The 23,006-nt window shown below is 45.7% G+C and overlaps 1 protein-coding gene and 1 non-coding gene across 3 annotated transcripts in view; both read right to left on the bottom strand.

The window, feature by feature from the left end:
- Atxn7l1 (ataxin 7 like 1) overlaps positions 1–21,963 on the bottom strand; it is a 237,979-nt gene extending 216,016 nt beyond the window's left edge. The window contains exons 1-2 of one of the 2 annotated variants that reach the window (XM_048339820.1): positions 21,727–21,963; positions 21,058–21,126 (exon numbers count right to left, since the gene is read on the bottom strand). In XM_048339820.1, coding sequence (XP_048195777.1) covers positions 21,058–21,126; positions 21,727–21,907 — 250 coding nt within the window. In that variant the 5' untranslated portion in view covers positions 21,908–21,963. The remainder of the gene's footprint in view (positions 1–21,057; positions 21,127–21,726) is intronic. The other variant, XM_048339821.1, reaches the window with a different exon arrangement.
- Trnae-cuc lies at positions 13,218–13,289 on the bottom strand. The gene has a single exon. It is a non-coding gene; the product is annotated as a tRNA-Glu (tRNA).
- Positions 21,964–23,006: the final 1,043 nt, after the last annotated feature.

The following is a 23,006-nucleotide window of genomic DNA, read 5'->3' as shown; positions in this document are numbered from 1 at the left end:
CATGTGTATTCCTAACACTGTGCTGCCTATTAAGCGCTGAGGGGTCATCAGACAAACTAGTTCTCTTCTATCCTTCATCTGACTCCTAAAGCATGGTGATGATCAACTCATAGCAGTAGCATCCACAATGCCCAGAAAAGGGAAACTACCCAAATATCCATCAGTAGATGAGCAGATAAACAGCGTGGTACATACATGCAACAGAATAGCATCAGCTAAGCTGGACTGGTGGCTTATGCTTATAATCCTAGCTACTCAAGAGGCTAAGATCTAAGGATGGCAGTTTGAAGCCAGCCCAGGAAGGAAAGTCTGTGAGACACTTATCTCCAATAAGCCAGCAAAAAAACTGGAAGTGGAGTTATAGCTCAAATGGTAGAGTGAAAAAGCTAAGGGACAGTGCCTAGGCCCCGAGTTCAAGCCCTTGTATTGGCACACACATGCATACACAAGTGCAAACATACAAATACACACAGTGGAAGTAAATTCAGACATGCTGTAACATGCATGGACCTGTACTAAGTGAATAAGCCAGATACAGAGAGGGAAATCACTGCTGGACACACTATACAGGTGTAGAACGGGCCAATTCAGGAAGACAGGAAGAGGAAGATAGGCTGAGGGCAGAGTGGAATGTAATTATTGGCTAATGGCTGTAGAATTTCTGTTCGGAACTTTGTAAAAGTTCTAGAAACAGATGGTGGTGAGGGTCACACAACATTGTAAATGTGCCACTGAACTGTGTATTTTAAGATAAATACTAAATATTATGGATATTTCTAAAAGCTTAAAAGCCGAGTGTGTTCTACACTGTGGCTTTAAAACAAACAAACACCAAAGGAACACAGTAGCACCTGTGTCCCTGTCTCTGGAGAGATGTGTGAGGATTTATCATACCGTACTTTCCATCAGGCCTCCGCACAGCTACCTCAGGACCTACTTCTCCAGGAAGCCTCATCTTTACAGGGCCCAACACCTATGGTGAGGTGACTATTTCAGGGCTGAAAGGCGCCACCTGAATGTCAACATGCCTTTCTTCCTGCCATCCTCTCCTCTAGCTGTCTTCCTAGGCAGTCAGCTTCAGCTGCTGCAGCCAGGCCCACTCTTGGTTGGCATATACTGCTGTCCTGTTATAAATTCTTTCCCACAAAGCACTGGACACTGGTCCTTACTCTGTGCCAAGAAATCTTTCTGACCATCTGTAATCCATTCAGAGGCAAGCGGCAGGAAATGGCGGCAAGGAAAACCCCAGCAGAAACGCAACTGGTGGGCCCACCTTTCAGCTAGTTCAGGGCCAGCAACAGGAAGTGGGCCTTTCCTGGGACACAGAACATCTGGGGGAGTTCTGGAAGTGGCTGGGTGTCTGACAGGGGCTAAATGGGCTCAAGACAGATGTTCACAAAATTCAGTAAGGAAAGCATACTGTATTGAGTTTTTAAATTAGCTCTGAAGAAAACACATTTGAAAAACCAAAACTAACCTCAGACCCTAAGAAGGGAAAAAAAAAAATTCATATGAAAACTAACCTCAAAATTGCTTTCTTCGGATTTCTACGGACAATTAGACCACAATTTCAAGTAGTGTAAATCTTTTCTTTCACTGTGGCTCTCCCTCTAATCTGGTTTTGTCTGCTGCTGCTTCTTAGCAGTGACAGCTTCATTTTCTGGCACTAAAAACTGAGACCTGGGGGCTGGGGATTTAGCCAGCGGAAGAGTGCCTGCCTGGTGAGCACAAGGCCCCAAGTTCAGTCCTCAGCTCTGGAAAAAAACCCAACAACAAGTATAAAAGCTGAAACTTTTGGAGTGTTGTAGTGGTTTATAGATGTGGCTTGGAGAGGCTCCTAAGAATGAATTGTCAAGTTCTTGGTACCTGGAAGAGACAATTATTAAATTATTAAAAAAAAAAAAAACTACCTGTTATAAACTTATAATCAGCCAGGCACTGGTGGCTCACACCTGCAATCCTAACTACTCAGGAAACTGAGATCTGAGGGTGGTAGTTTGAAGCCAGATTGGTCAGGAAAGTCTGTGAGGTTTTTATCTCCAATTAACCCTCAGAAAACCAGAAGTGGCGCTGTGGCTCAAAGTGGTAGACTACTAGCCTTGAGTGAAAGAGCTTTGGGATAGCACCCAGGCCCTGAGTTCAAGCCCCATGACCTAAAAAAAAAAAAAGATACAAGCAAAACCCTCAATACTTAAATACTTAAAATTCATTACTTTTTATTTATCTTGTTACACCTTACTATTTGCTATGCTTTTAGCAGAGATTGCTAACTTTTTCTAGAAAGAATCAGGTAAATACTTTAGCTATAGGTGGGGGTGGAGGAAGGCAAACTATCAATTACTTCACTAGGCCATTGTGGCGCAAAAGCAACCAGAGGCAATATGTTGGGACTATGGCTCTGTTATATTTATAAAAACATGCTACAGGCTGGATTTTGCCAGTGGGTCAGGAATCTGACTTCACTTTGTACTTTATCACACTGACAGTATCTGGAAATCTGTTTAGCAGACTCTGAGTCCACACCGAGAGCTTCAAATGCAATGTTAAGAGAGTTTACTACACCATAGAAATCAACAGAATGCTATAAACCAAGGTTTGATATGTCTTAAATTACCTAGATTTGAGAAAGTGATGAATAAAATTTTAACAAAGCTGGTTAAAAATTTAAAAGTATAGCATTCTACAGCCTTCTGTGCATAGCTCAAAAGAATGAGGACATGTTATTCAGTATACTTGAAAACTCTTATCCAGTTGAGCAAGAAAGTTAGCTTGTGTCATTAACAATCAAGTGGAGTTCTAATACACATCTTTGTTCCTTCACTTTTATCTTGCTAACTCAAGTAGAATATCAGCCAGCACTTATGTGGGGCCTACACCTGCCTGTCAATCAAAATCTTAGGGTGGCTTAGGAAATAAGAACTTCAAAAAATTCAACAAAAGCATTTGGTGAGAATATCAAGTATGTGAATTAATAATGGTTTAAGATATTTCATATTGGCAAGTTGTGTGTTAAGCAGCATTATTTTTTGGCGTCCTATGGCTTGAACTCTGGGCCTGGGCACTATCCCTGAGCTCTTTAGCTCAAGGCTAGTCTACCACTTTGAGCTATAGTGCCACTTCTGGCTTCCTGGTGGTTAACTGGAGATAAGAGTCTCATGGACTTTCCTGCCCAGGGCTGGGTTTGAACCTCGATCAATCTTCAGATCTCAGCCTCTGGAGTAGCTAGGATTACAGGCGAGAGCCACTGGTACACTGCTCTAAGCAGCATGTTATCAGTAAAATGTATAATATGTACACATATGTATACTTTTTTTAGAGGGCAGGTTATTCAAATACTTCTTTTTTTTTTTTTTTTTTTTTTTTGGTGCCAGTCCTGGGACTTGAACAGTGCCTGCGTGCTGTCCCTGAGCTTCTCTACCACTTGAGCCACAGCGCCACTTCTGGCTTTTTCTCTTTATGTGGTACTGAGGAATGGAACCCAGCGCTTCATGCATGTTAGGCAAGCACTCTATCACTAAGCCACATTCCCAGCCCCTAAAATATTTCTTTCAATATTATTGAGTATAGCTGGGTACCACTGGCACATGTTGGTAATTTTAGCCTCTCAGGAGGCTAAAATCTGAGGATGCTGGTTCAAACCCACCCAGACAGGAAGTCTGTGAATTTTTTTTTTTTTTGTCGGTTGTGGGACTTGAACTCTGGGCCTGGGTGCTGTCTCTGAGCTCTTCAGCTTAAGGCTAGGGCTCTACCACCTGAGCCACAGTGCCACTTCCAGTTTTCTGGTGGTTTACTGGAGATGAGAGTCTCATGGACTTTCCTGCCCAGGCTGGCTTTGAACCATGATCCTCAGATCTCGGCCTCCTGAATAGCTAAGATTACAGGTGTGAGCCACTGGCACCCAGCCTCTATGAAATTCTTATCTCCAATTACTCAGCAAAAAAAACCTGGAAATAGAGCTGTGATTCAAGAGGCAGAGTGCCAGTCTTGAGTAAAGAAGCTAAGGGATAGCACCCAGGCTATGAGTTCAACCCCAAGTACTGGCGCGCGCGCACACACACACACACACACACACACACACACACACACACACCAATGCAGTATTAATAGAATTTACTAATTGAACAGCAAGACCTTAAATATATGTATGCATGCAAGAAAATAACCCTCCTTACAGAATCATGAGCAGAGAAAGCAAAACACATTCAAATACTACTGATTTTATTTGTGCTTCTATTCTGGAGCCTGCTTCCAGGAAACTGTACTGCATGAAAGTGATGGGTTCCATTGGAACTTGCAGCCTCCTGGACCTTTGCTCAGGTGCTTCCCTAGGAAGTCTCCTAAATGTCCACGCCTTGGTCATTTTTCTGTCTTTATCGAGAACATTCATTCTTCAAACATTAACTAGGCTACTACTACAGCTTCACTGTGCTCCTCAGAACCCAAACTAAACATCCCCCCTCATCCTCAAGTCAAAGAGCTTGCTGACCCCATATTGAAATCTCTTCCCTCTGTGGTTGACAGGCCACTCTAGCCCCATTCAGTTCTCTTGTTGGCTCAGAGAACCCCAGCTGCTGCTTGGTAAAGCCAGAGGATAGATGGTGCCCCTTCATGCCCCACACTGAGCCCAGGCCCAGGCTTCTACATCCTGGGTGGCCCGTCACTCTCTACTGGACCAGTGATGCAGGAAGTACCCTGTGCCTTGCATCCTAAAAGGCACAGCAGTACTCAGCATGGTCGGCAATGTCAGTCCGTGTTTCAGCTGACCCACGTTAAAAACTAGGCTCCCAGTGGAAGGTGAGAGCCAGATTTAGTGTAATTATCTTCTTCCTTCCCCCAGTTGAAGTAGAGGGTGCTTCAGCTTCACACACATGCTCTACCAACCACATTTCACTTCCTGAAGCTTAAACCCCACCCTCAAGTCTCCCACTGATTATAGGTTTTCACCTACACACACATCTTTTCAGAATGCCAGCATGCCAGTCCTTGACCTGGTCCCTCCTGTGTTTAAGAATCATACTGTTCAACTCCTTTTTGTGAAAACTGGTAATGAAAGGGGGAAAAAACCTTTACTCTGCCTTTTAGAAGTGATTTAAAACAGCGTTTCATGCTCTGTTGATGAGAAAGAAGTCTTTCTTTAAAAATGTGTTTGTTGTTATTGATTTGAGACAGGGATCTCTAATGAGATCCTAAGTAGCCTAGGCTGGTCTGAAACTGGTCATCTTCCTTCTTTCTCCTCATGATTGCTGCAATGACAGGTGTGCACCACCATACCTGGCTATGGTTTTCTTTATAGAAGAATACTGGCCAACAAAAGTAGGTCAGAATGACAGAATTTAAAAATGATCATCCTCTTCCTGCTAAAGAAATTACAGATCTAAACAAAGATAGCCAGTGGATGCCAAGAAATTTCCTGTGGTGGAAGAAGATAGTCACTAAGTGCCAAAGCATCACCTACAACATGACACATTCATCAGAAGGAAAACAAATCAATGGAGAGAGGTGCCCACCACCTTCCCAAGTGACTGTCATCCCTTCATGGGTGACATGAGTGGCCTGATGGGCTCTGAGGAGGAGTGGAATGAAGCACTCAGGATATCCAAGGATGTTCTTGCCAAGCAAGATGTGGACCTGACTCTAATTAAGACTTGAGCTTTAACTTCCAACATGGGGAAAACACAGTACAGGAAAAAACAAGGTAAATGATACCATAAGAGAGCGAAGAGGCAGACAAGAAAATGAGGCATTCTAGACAGCAATGTTTTAGGACAGACAGAATAATGGGAGGGGTGACTCTGATCAAGAATTACTGAAGCTGTGTACTATCTATAACCCTCACTATTCTGAAGGCTTACATCTGAGCACTGTGGTTCCAAGCCAGCCTGGCAGAGCAGGAAAGTCCATGAGACTTTTATCTCCACTAAACTATGAAAAACAAACAAACAAAAAGCCAAAAGTGGAGCTGTAGCTCAAGTAGCAGAATGCTAGCCTTCAGCTAAAGCAGCTCAGGAATAGCTCCTAAGCCCCAAATTCAAGTCCCAAGATGAGCATGTGCATGTATGCATGTGTGCACATACATACACACAATTGCTAGACATTGAGATAGACATGCTGAACTGTAACGTCTTTGTACAACATTATGTTCAGAAAAAAATGAACATACACATATGTGCATACCCCTAGTAGGTGAGAGCACTCTTCCAGCTTAAAAGTAACTAAAGAGACATACACAGTGACCTTGACAAGACTTCGGCTTCAAAGAAGCAGCTATAAACTTTTTGGGGTGTGGAGGGAAATGGGTGGATATCAGAATGTGAACTGGCTATTAGATGCAATCAGGAAATTACTGTTAATCTCCTAAGTGTGATACAGAAATATATAATGATTGTGATTAGAAAAATACCTTTAATTTTTGGATACACATGCAAAGTATTTAGGAGGAAAGTGCCATGCTGTTTGCACTTCCAAACAATTCAGCAAATACACATACATTTATCTAAGCAAATAAGCCAAGGTTACAAAAATCAAGATGTGGCAAATGAGAAATATTTAAAAGATAAAATGTCATGAGAGCAACAACTTAATTTCGAATGCTACAGAAATATTTATGCATTCTTTTAAAGAGATATATATCCTTATACAGAAATACATATGTCCTTTTAAAAAAAGACCAAATTGTGAATTACTATTGTATCTAAGTGATATGCATGCAAGTGACTATGATATACTTTTAAATGGGTGAAAAATGTTCATGTGGACATTGACTCAGAAGAGACCAGAACAAACAAGGGGGCAGGATGGGAGTTCCCAAAGAATATTAAATGAGCAACTTCAGGTTGTTCAAAGGTGTGTGCAGCTATAAGGCCCCACAACAGCCCTTTTCCCACTCAGTATTCTCTATAGACCTTGGAACCTACTGAAGATGTTGGGGCTCATGTCCTTTGGTAGTAGGGCTCCAAATATCAACCTGCATAGGAACTTTAGGAGTCCTGTCAGTTCGTAGAATCTCAACAACCTCAAAATATTAGGTAGTGATTCAAAGAAATGTATAGGTCATCTCCAGAATGATTTTTAAGGGGAAAACACACACACAGAGCAGCTTGGTGTTCAATGGAAACAGTTTCAGTTTTACATGGCGGACCTAGACTTAAAAAAATGGTATGATAAGCCAGTAGCTGGCAGCTTAAACCTGTCATCCTAGCTACTAAGGAGGCTAAGATCTGAGGGGATTGCAGTTCAAAGCCAGTTTAGGCAGAAAAGTCTACAAGACTCTATCGCTAACAATAACTCACAAAAAGCTAGGCTGGAGGCATGGTTCAAGTTGTAGAGCAAGAACTGAGCAAGTGTGAGGCCCTGAGTTCAAATCCTTATACCAAACCAAAAAATAATGCAGGAATATCAAACAATGTACCTGAACAAACAAATATGATTCCTAATGAACTGTTAACACTCTTCTGGTTGAACAGTTAACACAAAAAGGAAAAAGAGGGGGCTGGGGATATAGCCTAGTGGCAAGAGTGCCTGCCTCGGATACACGAGGCCCTAGGTTCAATTCCCCAGCACCACATATACAGAAAACGGCCAGAAGCGGCGCTGTGGCTCAAGTGGCAGAGTGCTAGCCTTGAGCGGGAAGAAGCCAGGGACAGTGCTCAGGCCCTGAGTCCAAGGCCCAGGACTGGCCAAAAAAAAAGAGGGTGGGTTCCTTCTCCCCTACTCTCTTCCAGAAGACTCGGAGGCAGTCATAAAGACATGACACTGACCTCAGAATAAACAGCAGCATAAACTTTAGGAACCAATGTACATGGTGGGTATAGCCTTTAGAAAGGGGCCAGAGGAGACCACTGTGGTGGAGCCAGAGAGACAACAAGACATGCCCAAGTGTACTAGGCCCTGCAGGATGTAAGTGGGGTGTGAATGGAGTGGAAGGTACCAGAAGCAGAGACACAGGTAAGAAAGGAACACCAAGACATCAAGAAAGGCATCTGCCTACTGGGATGTGAAGGGCTGAGGCTTAGAGGACCCGGTGGGTTGTGTTAACTGTGGCTGACAGGGAAGTGATGAAAGCTTTTCATTTCTAGACCAATTTGATAAATGTGAATTTGGGGGAGATTAATTTTGAAGTAGTGAGTAGGGAAGGCGGAGACAGGAAGAGCAATTACGAAGCTAGTATAAAAGTCTAGGTGGCTAAGAGGCAGGCTAGCCTGCGGTGGGGGCTGAGCATGGAAGTGAAAGGGCTTTTCCCAATATGATAGAGGTGGAAAAGCATAGGTTGCCCTGGCACTGAGGCCTAAGGAGTTTGGGGGACAGGGACACAAAAACATTGTGCAGGGGTTGGGCAATGCAGCTTCCAAGGGGCAGATAATGGATAGCTCAAGCACTAAGCAGAGTCCCCAGATAGGAAGGGGGTGAGGTTACAGAAGTGGATAGCACTAAAACTCCTGCAAAGGAAAGGAGGTTCTCTAAAAGCTTCTAGGGCTATCTACCATGTAAAGGAATAATACCATTAACTCCATTTGGGAAGCAGAATGTTTTTCATTTGTTTCAAGCCAACTATTACATAGTGGGCCTGTCTTTGCCAGGCAGTCTTGTGTCTCAGTCACATTTGCATTTGTGTTCTCTTTGGGTCTTGCATCTGCAAAGGATGACGAGGAAGGACACAGTGGTCAAGAGGTAGAGGCCAGCTCAAGAGGACAGAGTCTGGAGTCTGAGGATGTGGCTGGTGGGTCTCTTGTTTGTGGGTGGAAGACATGGAGCTGCCTTTACACTAAAGTGACTAGCCAGGCCCACTTCTGAGTGTCCCATTCTCTGCCTGAGGCATGATTTTATCCTGTCACAGGTAAAAGGTCTCCCTGGCTCTCATGGGAATCAAATCATCAGCCAGCAGACCAGGGACACCTGAAATCCCTCACAGAGGTGTGAGTGCATAGGGCTCAAGATGAAACATGTCAGACTCCCAAGGGCAGGGGGTGGGGGGGCACACAGGGACAGAGAAAATGTTCAAGTGGCCAGACTAATGAGGAACAGGTGAAATCCAGTGTTGTGAAAACCCCACATCACCACATTGCCCTGTCCTCATGTGGAAGATGGATTTTGTGTGCCTTTCCTGGCCACTCCAGACCAAAGAATCTTCTTTATCACTGCCCTTCAGAGCCAGTGACAACTGAGGCATGCGGAGGCAGAAGGAGGCAAAGGACTTTCACACCCACTTAGCGGGCATATCACTATCAAAAGGACACCTTGAAATGAAAAGCTATCTCTACTCCATCACCCAAAGGAGCGGCCCTTCATGAAAATACTAACAATCCCAACGCCAAGAGCAAACTGAACAGCAGCAGAGAAGATGTTCAAAAGGGAGAAAAAAGAGAGAAATCATCAGTGTAGATAGATGCCCTGGAGTTGCTTGGCAACCATCTTTGCTAACACCTTCTTCCAAAAAGGAGTTTGCATCAGCTCCTGTGATTCCCTGAGGTGAGCACTCTGACCACGAGGCCCCAAAGCTGGGGCCCTGGGAGGATAAAGCCTTTCGTTGATGGGGGCCTGAGGGCTTCCTTGCCTGGCTACTGGCTTATGCAGGCAATGATGGACAGCTAGTTCCTCTGCACTACTCTGCATAAAGGACAGGCTTTCCTGGCAGGGATGGGCTGAGTGATGAAAAACAGGTATCCATGTGATACGAAAGGCAGGGGTTGCTCTGCTCCTGCAAGAGCCTGTGTGAGCACCTCTTAGGGTGTAAGTTCTGGCAGCTGTTTGTCCTATCTTAGTCCCAACCCTGCTCCCAGGATGACAGGTGATTATAGAGCACAGACTCTGCCTCTGGGTTCAAATCCCAGATCTGGACTTCCCAGCTGGACCACCTTGGGTAAATCACTTCACTTCTCTGAGCTCAGCTTCCTAATCTCTCAAAAGGGATAGAGAACAGGATTTGCCTTCTGGGGTGGTAGTGAGGACTGAATGAGAAAATGCACACTTAGCACCATGCCTGGGACATAATCAAATCAAATCGGTATCAAATCAAAACAAGATTGTTATTTTAAAAGTACATATGCAAAGCCAGGAGCTGGTAGCTTACACCATAATCCTAGCTACTGAGGAAGCTAAGATTCAAAGATTCACGTTCAAAGCCAGTCTGAGCAGAAAAGACCACGAGACTCCATCGCCAATTAATCAGAAAAAAAGCTGGACTGGAGACTGGCTCAAGCGGCCAAGCACCAGCCATGAGCAAGCAACCCAAGTGAGAGCATGACACCCTGAGTTCAAGTCACAGTAATGACAAAAGAAAAAGAAAAAATACTTAGGGAGTTCTCCACCGCTCTTTTACGTAGACCTTCGCTGTTATAATCTCTCCTATTAAAATAACTTCCCATCTGGGAACTGGTGGTATAATCCTGTGACTGTGGTTTAAGGTCAGCAAAGGCAGAAAAGTTTCCAAGACCCCTTCTCAACCCATAGCTAAATGCAGTAGAGTATGCCTGTCATCCCAGCTATGAGACTGGAAGGCACATGGGTACAAACCAGCTGGGCAATAAAGTCCACGAGAGACTCCATCTTGACAGAAGAAGCTGGGTATGGTGACATGTACCTGCCCATCCTAGCTATGATAGAAAGCTTAAAATAGGTAGATTGCAGTACTGGACAGGAAGTGAGACCCTGTCTCAAAAAAAGGACTAGAGGCATGGCTTAGCAGTAGAGTGCCTACTTAGCAAGGATGAGTCTCCAAGTTCAAACCCCAGGACCAAAAATTAAAAAAAAAAAAAAAAAAAAAAAAAAAAGCTTCCCAATCAATCCTCAGGGTTGGCAGTATTGAGAACCAACCAGAGGGAGCCACTGGGTACCCTTGTTGGAAATGTGCCTCCCTGGCTCCCGTGCTCCCTCTCAGAGACTCATCTGGAAACTATAGTGCAGGGACTAGTCCAACTCTGTTTGCTCTCACTCCAGGAGTCCTTAAAGAACCAAGATCACAAATGTTGACAAAAGAGGACTCGAAGCCCAGGCACACTCTTAAAAGTCAGAATGCTCTCTGTCTCCTAGAAGTGGCAGACTGGGTTAAAACAATGATGATCATACCCAAAGCTGACATTATTGGATGCCTGAGATTAATACACAGGCACGAAGTGCATGAAACTCCTAAGTGTACAATGCCAATCTACTTTCTGTGTATGTATCATGAAAAAAGGAAAAGGCAAAACAAAACTGACCCTCATAGGCAATTTTACTGCTCAGTTCTGTGACATTGAGTATATTCCCAATGTGACATTCGCCACCGGTCCATCGCTAGACCTTCCCAGATCCCCTAGCTGAAACTGCACACACTAGATACTAACTCTCCTTCCCCTTTCCCTGACTTTACTATGCTAGGAACTGCACACAAGTGGATTCATACAGCGTTTCATCCTTTTGCGCCCAGTCTGGGAGCCTGTCTCAAGTGCCCTCCACAGCCCTGGGATTCTGGGCTCATCTATGATAGTGTGTCCGCACTGGAGTCCTGGTCCCCCACCCCAAATCCAGCCCTGACTCTGACCTACTGGCATACTGGTTCCCTGGTAGAGGCAGTCCTTGAACTGCTAATGTTCACAGACCCAGCAGGTACATGGACGGATAACCACTTCCATGTTCAAAGAGTGAGTTGGTGATGACCAACTCACTTTTATCTTCCCTACAATGATGACCTGGGCCCATTTCCCCTGCCCTAGTAAGTACTTATTTGGTTTCCTTTTTTTCCCCCTCAAGCACCCAATCCTTTAAAATGGACAAGTGGAATTGTGTCCTGCAACCACAGGAATAAAGCATCTCCATAACAGCCAATGCTTTGTCCACAGTGGCACTCCAGCCAGGTGTAGTCTCTGACTCAGCCTCAGCCCCGCTGCCGGAAGGGACTCCCAAGTTCTCATGAGTCAAGGGCCTTTGAGTCCAAACCCAAGTCCATGGGGAGAAGCAGCCACTCTGTGCTCTGCCACAGAAGGCAGGAAGCGAGAGAGAGAAAGCCAGCTAGCCAGCCAGCATTAGCTGGAAGCCATCCCTGAACACTACACCATGTTTAGTTCTTAACGATTCAGTTTCTAGAATATTCTGAAAAAGCACACACCACTGGCTAGCCCTCTCCTTCCCTTTCAGTGAGACCAAACACCTGTCTCCTGCAAGTCCTGAGTAAACACTGGGCCACCTTGGGACTTGGTTAGGCTGGGCTCAGTGACAGAGCACTACCTAACAAGTGAATGTCTTGGGTTAGAGCCCCAGTACTAAAAAAGAGAAACACTCTGCTCTGGCAAAAAAAGAAAAGGACTTGATTAGGACAAGGTCTCTATGTGCTCTGGTCACTTCAGAGGATGATGTGAATGAAACAAATGCCCTGAGGGAAAGGTGAGAGCAGAGGACTTAAACTTAAACCTACACAGAAAAGCATGATGAAGCCAACCTGCCTAACTTTCCTACAGTGTCAGCAGATGCAGCTGCTAGAAGGAGTCAACATGGCCCAACTGTCCTAAACAGTGCCGTGGACCAGTGGCATGCAGACCAGAAGCCTTCAGGAGTCAGACCTTCCCCTGCTCTCCCTATTTTCCAGTCCTTAACATGGAAATCTTGAAGCCAGCTGCTCTGCTCTCCGTTGTGAGCATCTCCATTCAGACATATCCCACGGGTAATCAAACTGCAGAGAACGCCACTTGTATTTCCAGCCTGACTTCCAATATAAACTGAAATCCTTAATGCTTTGCCATGGTGCTTCTGACATGAGAGGCCAGTGAATAATAAATGCCATCATTATCAGCATCTTGGTGGGGTGGGGGGTCTTCTCTCCCCTCAGTGAGGAAAGGCAGGGCCTCCCGAATGAGTGTATATGTTACTATTGCACTACTGACCTCTGGCACAACCAAAGGTTTGGAGCAGTCCCTTGGGAAACCTTGAGGACAGTTTCTTGAGGATCCAGTCTTCTCCCTCTGGAGCCCCTCCCAGATGCAGCCCAGCACCTGGGGGCAGCCACAAGCTGTAGGTTCTCCTGAGTAGGTGGTAAGGCTGACTGATACAGGCTGTACACCCAACACAAGATAGTATGATAGTAGCAGGATATTTCTGTCTTAAGATTTTTCTTGTGTTCTTACGTGTGTGTGTGTGTGTGTGTGTGTGTGTGTGTGTGTGTGTGTGTGCTAGTAGTGGTGCTTGAACTCAGGGCCTCTGGGTCTCTCTTGGCTTTTTCTTTTTTTCTTTTCTTTTTTTTTTTTTTTTGGTTCCCTGACCGGGAAATGAACCCGGGCCACGGCGGTGAGAGCGCCGAATCCTAACCACTAGACAACCAGGGATCTCTTGGCTTTTTCATTCAAGGCTGGTCTTCTACCACTTACTTAAGCCACAGCTCCACTTCTGGCTTTTTACTGATTAATTGGAGATAAGAGTCTCATGGACTTTCCTGCCCAGGCTGGCTTCAAACCAAGATCCTCAATCTCTGGAGTGGCTAGGATTAGAGGCATGAGTCACCAGTGCCTAGCTTATGTTCTTACCTCTTTAACTTTACAGTCACCAGGGTGCTACCGGGGTAATTTAACCTCCCAAGGGGACATTTAGCACTGTCTACAGACAGCTCTGGTGGTCTAAACTTGGAGAAGAACACCACTGGAATTTAGTTAAAATCTCTTGCAATACACAGGACAGTCCCCACCATATAGAAACACCTGGCTCAGAATGCTAGCATTGCCACTGGTGAGAAAGCCTATTCTACCCTCTGTTCCACTATCTTAACCCTGATAGTAACTTTCTAGAACATTCTACATTGTTTTACACTTTGGGCCTTCACACATCATTTCCTCTAACAACACCCTGAGTGAGGAACTCCACATGTAGACAACTTCCATTCATCTTTCACGTTTTCGCAGAAGCAACATTTCTTCAGGAAGGGCTTTACCGAACCCCTATCCTAAAGCAGGCCGTCTTGCCACGCCCTCTGCCAATACCTCACCATTCCCTTTCAGGCACCAGAGCAGACCTGGCCAGTGTGTCACTCACTCCCAGCATGGAGGATGCCCAGAACACAGTGTGGGTGTGACACCAGAGGCTACACTCAGGTAGGCATCCTGAGGAGAGTGTGGCAGCTCTTTTTGAGCTGATACGGACAGCAGTCAAAGACAAATCACACTTAGAGCTTCCTGTCATTCATGCAGGAACAATGAAAAACCACAGTACATACGGATCTACTCAAATGCACATAGGATGTCCTGGCAAATGGAAACAGAGAAGATTTCCTTTGCACTGTAACATATACTATGTTGAATTTTGTAACTTATTAACACTACTTTCTAAATAGCTTTTACGCTAGGCATGTTGGCTCATACAAGCCCAGCTACTTGGGAGGTGGAGATAGGAGAATCCAAGGCACATGATTAACGTACAAAGTAAAATGGGCTAGAGACAGCTCAAGTAGTAGAGAGCTAGACTAGCAACTGCAAGGCCCTGAATTCAAACCCCAGCTACCACCAAAAAAGTAAAGAGTAACTTTTTGATAAATGTATGGTAATAGTCTACATCTTCAAAGATTAAAAAAAAAAGCCAAGCAAACAGAAACATGGGTTATTTAGGTTGTTAAAAAAAAAAGGGGGGGGGCTGGGAATATGGCCTAGTGGCAAGAGTGCTTGCCTCCTACACATGAAGCTCTCGGTTCAATTCCCCCGCACCACATATATGGAAAACGGCCAGAAGGGGCGCTGTAGCTCAGGTGGCAGAGTGCTAGCCTTGAGCGGGAAGAAGCCAGGGACAGTGCTCAGGCCCTGAGTCCAAGGCCCAGGACTGGCCAAAAAAAAAGCCCAAACAGCTGGACTCACACTTGTAACCATAGCTACTCAGGAGACAGAGGATTGTGGTTCCAAGCAGGAATATCCCTGTGATTCTTATCTCAAATTAACCACCAAAAGCTAGAGGTACAGCTGTGACTTAAGTGGCCAGGTCCCTAGCCTTGAGCAAAAAAGCTCAGAGACAGTGCGCAGGCCCTGAGTTCAAGCCCCAGGACCAGCATACATACATATGTACACACATACACACGTGCGTGCATGTAAAGCCAATCACAAACCCAATGGTTTCATAAAATGACCCTTAATGAGACCCTGACCTAACCAAATGGAAGCATGAAAGGCAATATTGTGTGCAGAATTTTAGTGTGCCCATCCAGTCTAACTTCCTGTGCTGGAAGCACCCAGAGCCACATATTCTTCTTGGACCAGTACCCGGCTTTGAACTCAGGGCCTCTTGTTCTCACTTGGCTTTCTTGCTCCCAGCTAGTGCTCTACCACTTGAGTCATACCTACAGTCCACAAGCCACATTTTCTCCACATCAGAACCAGGCACATGGGAATACTGGCATATACAGTAAGACACTCGTTTCAGAAGCTTCGTATTTTCCAAATATCAGGGTGACTTATTCTTGGCTTTGCTGTTTTGGTCATGAAATATCTTCTGCTCATTAGTTTGATGCAAATGTGAAGCTTATTAATTCTCCAAGCCCTGATTTTTCCTCTTTCCTTCCTACCACCTTTCAGCCACTCTATCTCTCCTGGTCCTTCCATCCAATACCCTGTGTGAGAGAAGAGATGATAATGAACCACCAAAGGTAACAAATGTGACTTGTTAGCAAAGGGGGAGGAAGGTGAGCTTAATGGAAAGGAAGTTGAAATTAATGGTGAAAATGAGGTTTATCTGTGTAATCTGTGGACTTCCTGTCTTCCCATCTCCTATTAACATAGATAACGGAGTTGTCTGTTCAGTGATAAAGGGAAGCTGGATACAGTTTCCCATAAATCTCCTGGCCTTGTCTCTGGCTTCCAGCTTGGAACCGAATACTTCATCTGTCACTGTGCTCCCATCTGGTCCTAACTGCAAGGGTCCTAAGCCTGGGCAGAACATGTCCCCACGTGCACTGCACCCCAGCCCACTTCCACTAGCACACAAGAAACAGCAAGCTCTCACAGTCACAGTGAGAACTTCCTGTGCCCCAAGTATTCCACACATTTACCTACATCAGATTACATCATGTGGAAGCCTTACAGAGCCCAGACAAGTTCCAAACTTTACAGGTGTGGGCTTCTAAGAGACCCTAATGAGATCTATGGGAGATTATCTATCTATCTATCTATCTATCTATCTATCTATCTATCTATCTATCTATCCATCCATCCATCCATAATTACCGGGAGATGATGGCTTATGCCTATAAACTCAGGATCTGAGGACTGCAATTGGAAGCTAGCCTGAAGAGGAAAGGTCAAGAGACTCTTATCTCCAATTAACTACCAAAAAGCTAAAGGTGGAACTGTGGCTCAACTGGTGGAGTGCCAGTCTTGAGAGAAAAAGCAGAGGTAGATCAAGAGGCCCTGAGGCCCAAATAATGGCATGTGCTGCATGTACATGCACATGTACATACACACAATTATTTTTAGATTTCCTAGTCCCCAGAAAACACTTTGTACAACTCCTTCGTAGGCATAACTACTTAGCCAAAAGTACTTTTCGTCAGGTCTAAATAAAGTTTACCAAGGACCACTGATTAGCTACACACCATTAAAACTGTGATGTGCAAAGAAATCAGTCTTTCTTAAAAAGAAATCATTAGCTTTATAAAATTTTGACAAAATGCTTGGCTCTAAAAATAAAGACCCTGATACAGCATATGTTTTCCCTTCATCACAGATTAGTTAAAAAATCCAAGTTAATTAGAAAAATAAAGTTTTCTACAACTAGCTTTGTTAATAAATGATGGTGACAGTCATAACAACAATAAAAAGGGACAAAAGCAAACATTCATTAGGCATATACTACATGCTAAGCCCTTTTGTGTTATCTCCACAAATCCCCACAGTAGCCCTGTTAGCTCTGTTTTACAGTCAAGGACATTTTGAGCCATATGAATCATAAATAGGCATCTTTTTCAAAAAGTTTGGACGATGAAATCAGAAATGGGAAACATCTTTTCTAAATCAGAGAGGTTTCCCTCAATTCCCAATAGAAAGAGAGAGAGAGAACTCTTAGAAGAACGGCCTAGCATGGAATTTCCCATCACAGCCACAGGTCCTGTAGTAAGTTAGGTAGGTACCAAGATCCCTGGGACGCTCCTAAGAAAGCTGACCTCTTCACTGATCCAGGCCGACTGAGGTAAACAGTATCCACTCTAGAGGAAACACATTACACTGGGTTTCACACTCAGACCCTTTCCTGAGGATCAAAAGCTTTCACAACTATTTGTATGTGTATGAGATGCTGTCATTTTTGCCACCAAGAAATCAAAACTGGAGAAAAATGCATGTAGGCATTCTCAAAATTTCTGAGGTGGTTTAAGGTCTTTTCAATGTGACAGCTTGCTTTACTTTTAAAGTTTGTTTAGAAACAACTTATCTGGTCTAATTGCATCTCTCAAAGGTAGGTTCGTTCAACAGTGGGGCATTGGTCCAGAGGACTGTGGAGGACAGTCCCAGAGGGGAGCACAGGCCCAAAGATGGGGAGACACTGCCCAGAGCATACACCAATATTCAGCAAGTGAACGCCAAGCTCTGTCTCTTCACCCAGGCTGCTCTAGATAGAACCCTTACATGCACATCTCAAAATGGAATTATCCTCAGCTTGTAAACCAGGTGCTGACTGGGCAAGGCCCAAATGTATTTGCTAAATTCTTCTTGACCATAATTTTAGCTAATTTTGGATGGGAAGGATGAGAAGACTTTTTGTGGAGATTTCAAATAATGCAACTAACATTTCACCTTAATACAGGCAGAGAACTGAATCAAAAGACAGGAATGGGAGAGAAACAAGTTAGTCACACAAATCAGCAGGCTTATGTCTATAATCCTAGCTACTCAGGAGGCTGAGATCTGAGGATCATGGCTGAGACTCTTGCCTCCAATTAACCACCAAAAATCCAGAAGTGGACCTGTGGCTCAAATGGTAGAAACTAGCTTTGGGCAAAAAAAGCTCAAGGACAGCACATAGGCCCTGAGTTCAAGCCCAGGACCGGCATACAAGCCCCCCCCCCCCCAAATCAACTGTTTGCTCTGTCTTCTGAAATTGTGGATAGAGAAACAGAAGGCAAAATGGCTCTTATTTCACATTTGCAGACTAACTTCCCTTCCTGAGCTTGATCTACTTAAAAAAAAAGAAAAAAAGCATCTTACACCAATGTTCACAGCAGCACAATACAGGAAAATGGAAATAAACTCAAATGTCCATCATCAGATAGTGGATAAACACAATGTAATATATATCATATGGGATATTATTCAGCCTTGAAAAGTGCTGGTACATACTACAACATGGATGATCCTTGGAAACATCATGCCAAATGAAAGAAGCCAAAAAGGACAAAACTGTAGGATTTCATTGCTAGGATGAGACATTTAGAAGAGACACCTTTAGAATGACAGAGGTAAACTAGGATGCTTGGGCTAAGGAGAAGGGGAAAATGGGAAGTTACTGCATAATGTGCACAGAGTTTCTGATAGGAATAATGAAAATGTTAGGAAATGGACAGTGATGATGGGTTCAACACTAAATGTACCGATTACCACTGAAATGTACTCTCAGAAATAATGTGGTGAATTTCAGGCTATACCTCAAAAATATATCCCTTCATTTCTCAACTAGAATTCCTAAATTTTATTTCACGCATTCACTGCCAGTGAAAGCCCAGATTTCTCAAGACCCACTTACCATCAACAGTACCATAGTCAGTCATGTATGTTTATAACACACAGACCAAGTAGCACATAGGCCAGTGTGCCCTGCAGTGATCTAACTACCAACACACGTCCACACCAAGACCTACACATGCCAGCTCCAGTGAGGAGGCCCATGGTGAGCCTAAGACCACCAAACATACTGATATAGGGTCTCATCCCCTAAGTTCCTCACCACAGGGGAAAGTACATGTATATCTCATCTACAAAAATAAATTGTGTGCCTACATGTGACAGACTGTCAGGAACTAACTGTTCACCAAGCTCCTCTACCAGAAACAAAGAGATTAAGCCCATTCATAGCTATTTTGGTCAACTCTGCAATTGCATGGTTTGAATAGTAGGTATCCTAAATGCAAATACATATAATTAGGAGCTAAATCTTTGTACCTTTACAGGACAAAGGGCCTAATAAGCTGGATTGCCATTTGTGACTTCTGGGAAGAACAGAGCTTTTCCTTTTTTTCCTTCAAAGAATCCATTTCTCAGGAGGCAAAGGGAATCTGAGAACAAGAATCTTGTGAAAAAGGAGTGGAGGAGAGGAAAAACTATGAGTTGTGTATATTACAGACTACAAATATAATGCATCCCCCTTGACCCGCAAGATGCCAGCTCTGTGTCCCACAGTACCATGAACCCCCCCCCCCTTTTCTTTTCTTTTTTTTTTTTTGCCAGTCCTGGGGCTTGAAGTCAGGGCCTGAGCACTGTCCCTGGCTTCTTTTTGCTCAAGGCTAACACTCTGCCAACTTAAGCAACAGCGCCACTTCTGGCCTTTTCTGTATATGTGGTGCTGAGGAATCAAACCCAGGGCTTCATGTATAAACAAGGTAAGCACTCTTGCCACTAGGCCATATTTCCAGCCTACCATGACCTTTACTCAACTTGAACATCAAGGTTCTCACAACCTCATCGTTTTCCTTGGACACATGGCTGAGGGGTGTGGTAACTCAATCCCACAAGCTTGTAAAGATTTCGAGAGTTTGTCAGTAAAGAAAAATCACCTTCCCAGGGCCAACACACATAGACATTGAGCACAAATAAGCCACCACTTGTAAGAAGTCCACTTGATATCGTTTCCCCATGCATCCTAAACACACGTCAAGATCACACTAAGATATTTAGAAGCAAACATCTTTAGAATAATGTTTTGTTCCCAAAGTGCTTAATTAGCAGAAACACTGTGCTAGAGAGCTCTCCTTGGAATATGCATTTTAACCTCTATTATTTTTTTTTCCTGAGGCATAAATTTTCCTCTCACTGGATGGTCAGGAAATGATTGGACACAGAAATCCAAGTGTCTGTAGGTGTCAATCTGCAAATGGGTTCCATCTTTCCAAGCAGGTTTCAGCTGCCTTTTGGGATAACATCCCTTTTAGAAGGGGACTATTCTTTGGCGTCTAATGACCTTTTATCCATCCACTGTTGAGTGAACCATGCCCCTGTGGTCTAGTGATATATGAACTTTTGATACACATCCAACCCTTCTCTTCTGCCCCTTTGCACTTCAAGTTCAGCCAATTATGTATACAAGACTTCAGTTAGTGCATGACAATTCAAACAAACTCATTCATCCATCTGGCTTCCTGAGTTGCTCCATTTGAAGTCATAGGCCATAATTAACCATGGAGGCTTACAAACATATCCAGGATAGGATTTATGTATGATAACCAAGTGTGTTCAATACCCAGCACCAACAGGCTGCGGCTTCACTCACATGTCTAGATTTGGAATGATCTATCTACTCACTGTGTCCAATTTCAGGTACCACATTTCTATGATGGGGGATGGGCTAGTGGGGGGAGAGGCTGGCCATATACCCAGGTGCCCCTAGCCCTGGTCACCACATGACAATTTGTGACCCAGCACAAACTGGGGCAAGTGTCTCTTGTTGCAAAGGTTTGCCACCTCCAGTGGTTTCCTGTTGGAGAGAGTGGAGAAGTGGATGGGGAATGACTGACTGTGTGAGGTTGACTAAAACAGTTGTGCATTTTCCCACAGGGAAGGCTGGAATGCTGAAGGAAACCTTACAACTCCTTTCAGGGATTCCTACCCCCCCTCCTCAATTTGACAATGATGCTCCAAAGGAGAATGGCAGATACGCATCAGGAGGTTCAAATGTGGACTCCAACTCAAGTGCAGCAAACTTCTGGCTTCCATAGTCTCCCCCTTGTATCCCCCCCTCCCAGTTGTATTTAGACTTTGAAAGAAGTTAACACAAGAAGCAGCAGTAGTCACCTGGGCGTGCTCAATTTTTGACAAGCCTTAGTCACTCTGTACCCAGCAGAACAATTCACATTATATTCCAAACCCTGTGAAGATCTGCCACACATGCTAACACTAAAATGCCAGGAGCTCCACTTACCTTCTTTATTAAGCCTCATAACCTCCCTGCTTTTTCCACCCTCTTTTCCAGCCTCTTCTAAATCTACATCTGCAGATGAAAAAGAAAAAAGGGAAAGAAGAAAATGAGGAAAAAAAAAAAAGAGGGAGGGGGAGGGAAAAAAAGCCAAAGTCAAAGGGGGGGGGGAGGGAGTGTGTTTATTTGCAAACACATCGATCTAAATACTGTAGATGAAAAATCTTTCAAAAATTGACAATGTAACATTTTCTCTCCCAAGTCTAGGTTTTACATCTACCTGGCCCAGATAGGTACCAAAAAAAAAAAAAAGAAAGAAAAAAAAAACCAACTATGCAAGCAGCAACAGAGTAGCCTTTTAAACAGATTACACCGTGGGGCTGCGAAAGCCCACCCCGCGGGCTGCCACGGGGAGCCGGGCACAGGCAGGCAGGCAGGCAGGCAGGCAGACAGACAGACAGACAGACAGCCCCGGCAGCCGGGCCTCTCGTGCACTGATGCTCTGCCTCCATGTGTATTTATTTAGAGGGAGAGAGCTAGGGAGAGAGCGAGGGAGAAGCATGGAGGACACCGGGGGCCACTCTCCCTCTCGCACACACACTTTTTCCCGGTGGCTCCGGGTGAATGGGAAGGTTGCAGGGTAATAAAGGCAGGGGGAGGCAGTGGGGTTCTTACTGTCGGAGCAGTGTAATTTGGCGGCGTCGATCCAGGAGGACCAGGGTTTGCCCAGAAACGCCTCCGGACTGGGCACTTTGCGATCCAGTGTCGCCATTGCTCTTCCTTCTTGTTGCTTTTTCCCTGTTCCTTCGGCAGCAGCAGCCGAGAGACACGGGATTCGAGAACGCTCCGACGTCATCTTCGGAACGTTCCGACATTGAGTTGCTCTGGAGGGGGAGGGCGGGAGGGACCGGCGGAGGGAAGGGGGCGGGGAGAGGGAGGGAGGCGGCGGGCGGGGGCGGGGCCGGGGCGGGGGCGGGGCCGGCGCGCTCTCGGCGCTCGGCGCTCTGCCCTGCCCAGCCGGGCCCGGCCCGGGCGAGGCGCCGCGCGGCGCGGCGCGGTGCGGAGCGGCTGGCGTTGCGCGCAGCCGCTAGGGGCGCTGGATCGGCGCCGCCCGCACGCACGCCCCCCCAGGGAGGGGCCGGGCCGCCCGGACCGCGCCGCGTGCCGGAGCGCAGACGCTGCCGTCGCCCGGCCGCGGGGAAGCTGCGTTGCTGCGGGCCCCCGACTTGGGGCCCTAGGAAGGCTGGTCTTTGCGGCAGAGTTGCCGCCCGAGGACCCAAAGTTTTGCACGCCGCGGGTTCCTCCTTCCCCGGGGGTCCCGGTCGCTCCGGACTCGGGACTCCCCGCAAGGGGTCCCCGTGGCTGCTGGGGCACAGCCGAGGAGGCTTGCACCCCGCAGCCCGAGCCGGGGAGCGGACTCCGGTGATCGGGTCTCCCAGCCTCCGGCTCCCGCCCAGCCTCCACCTCAGGTGCCTTCGGTCCCCAGAACTGTGTGCAGGGGGAGACGAGATGGCGAGGGGCGCTTCCTTCCCGCGCCCTGCTGCGGGACTCCCGGGACTCGAACTCCAGCCCGGGCTCCGGCGGCCCCGGATCCGCGCGCGACGCCTGCGCCCTATGCTTCGTAACCACGGGAATCCCCCAGAATTCGCCGGCGAACCCGCCGCGTTGCGAAGACGGTTCGCAGCCCAGCCCCACAGACAGATCCTAGCGCTTGTTCCCGGGAGCGGGGGCCCTGAAGATCCCTGCACCGACCTCCGAAACCGGGCTTCTGGGCGCTTTCCCTCAAGCCAGAAAAGAGGGGACCACCAGCCTGACTTCCGGATCTGGGACCTCTCTTTGGTGCTTTAACTGAAATTTCCCTCCTGTCCGTAGGGGTAGGTAATAAAGATCTAAAAAGGTCTTTTGTGAGCTTATTTTTTTAAATTTAATATGAATTACCTAAAATATATGAACAA

Source organism: Perognathus longimembris, chromosome 2, assembly GCF_023159225.1.
Source record: "Perognathus longimembris pacificus isolate PPM17 chromosome 2, ASM2315922v1, whole genome shotgun sequence".
Classification (NCBI taxonomy): domain Eukaryota; kingdom Metazoa; phylum Chordata; class Mammalia; order Rodentia; family Heteromyidae; genus Perognathus; species Perognathus longimembris.
The sequence above is the reverse complement of the archived record's forward strand: the minus strand, read 5'-3'. Positions and strand labels throughout refer to the sequence as shown.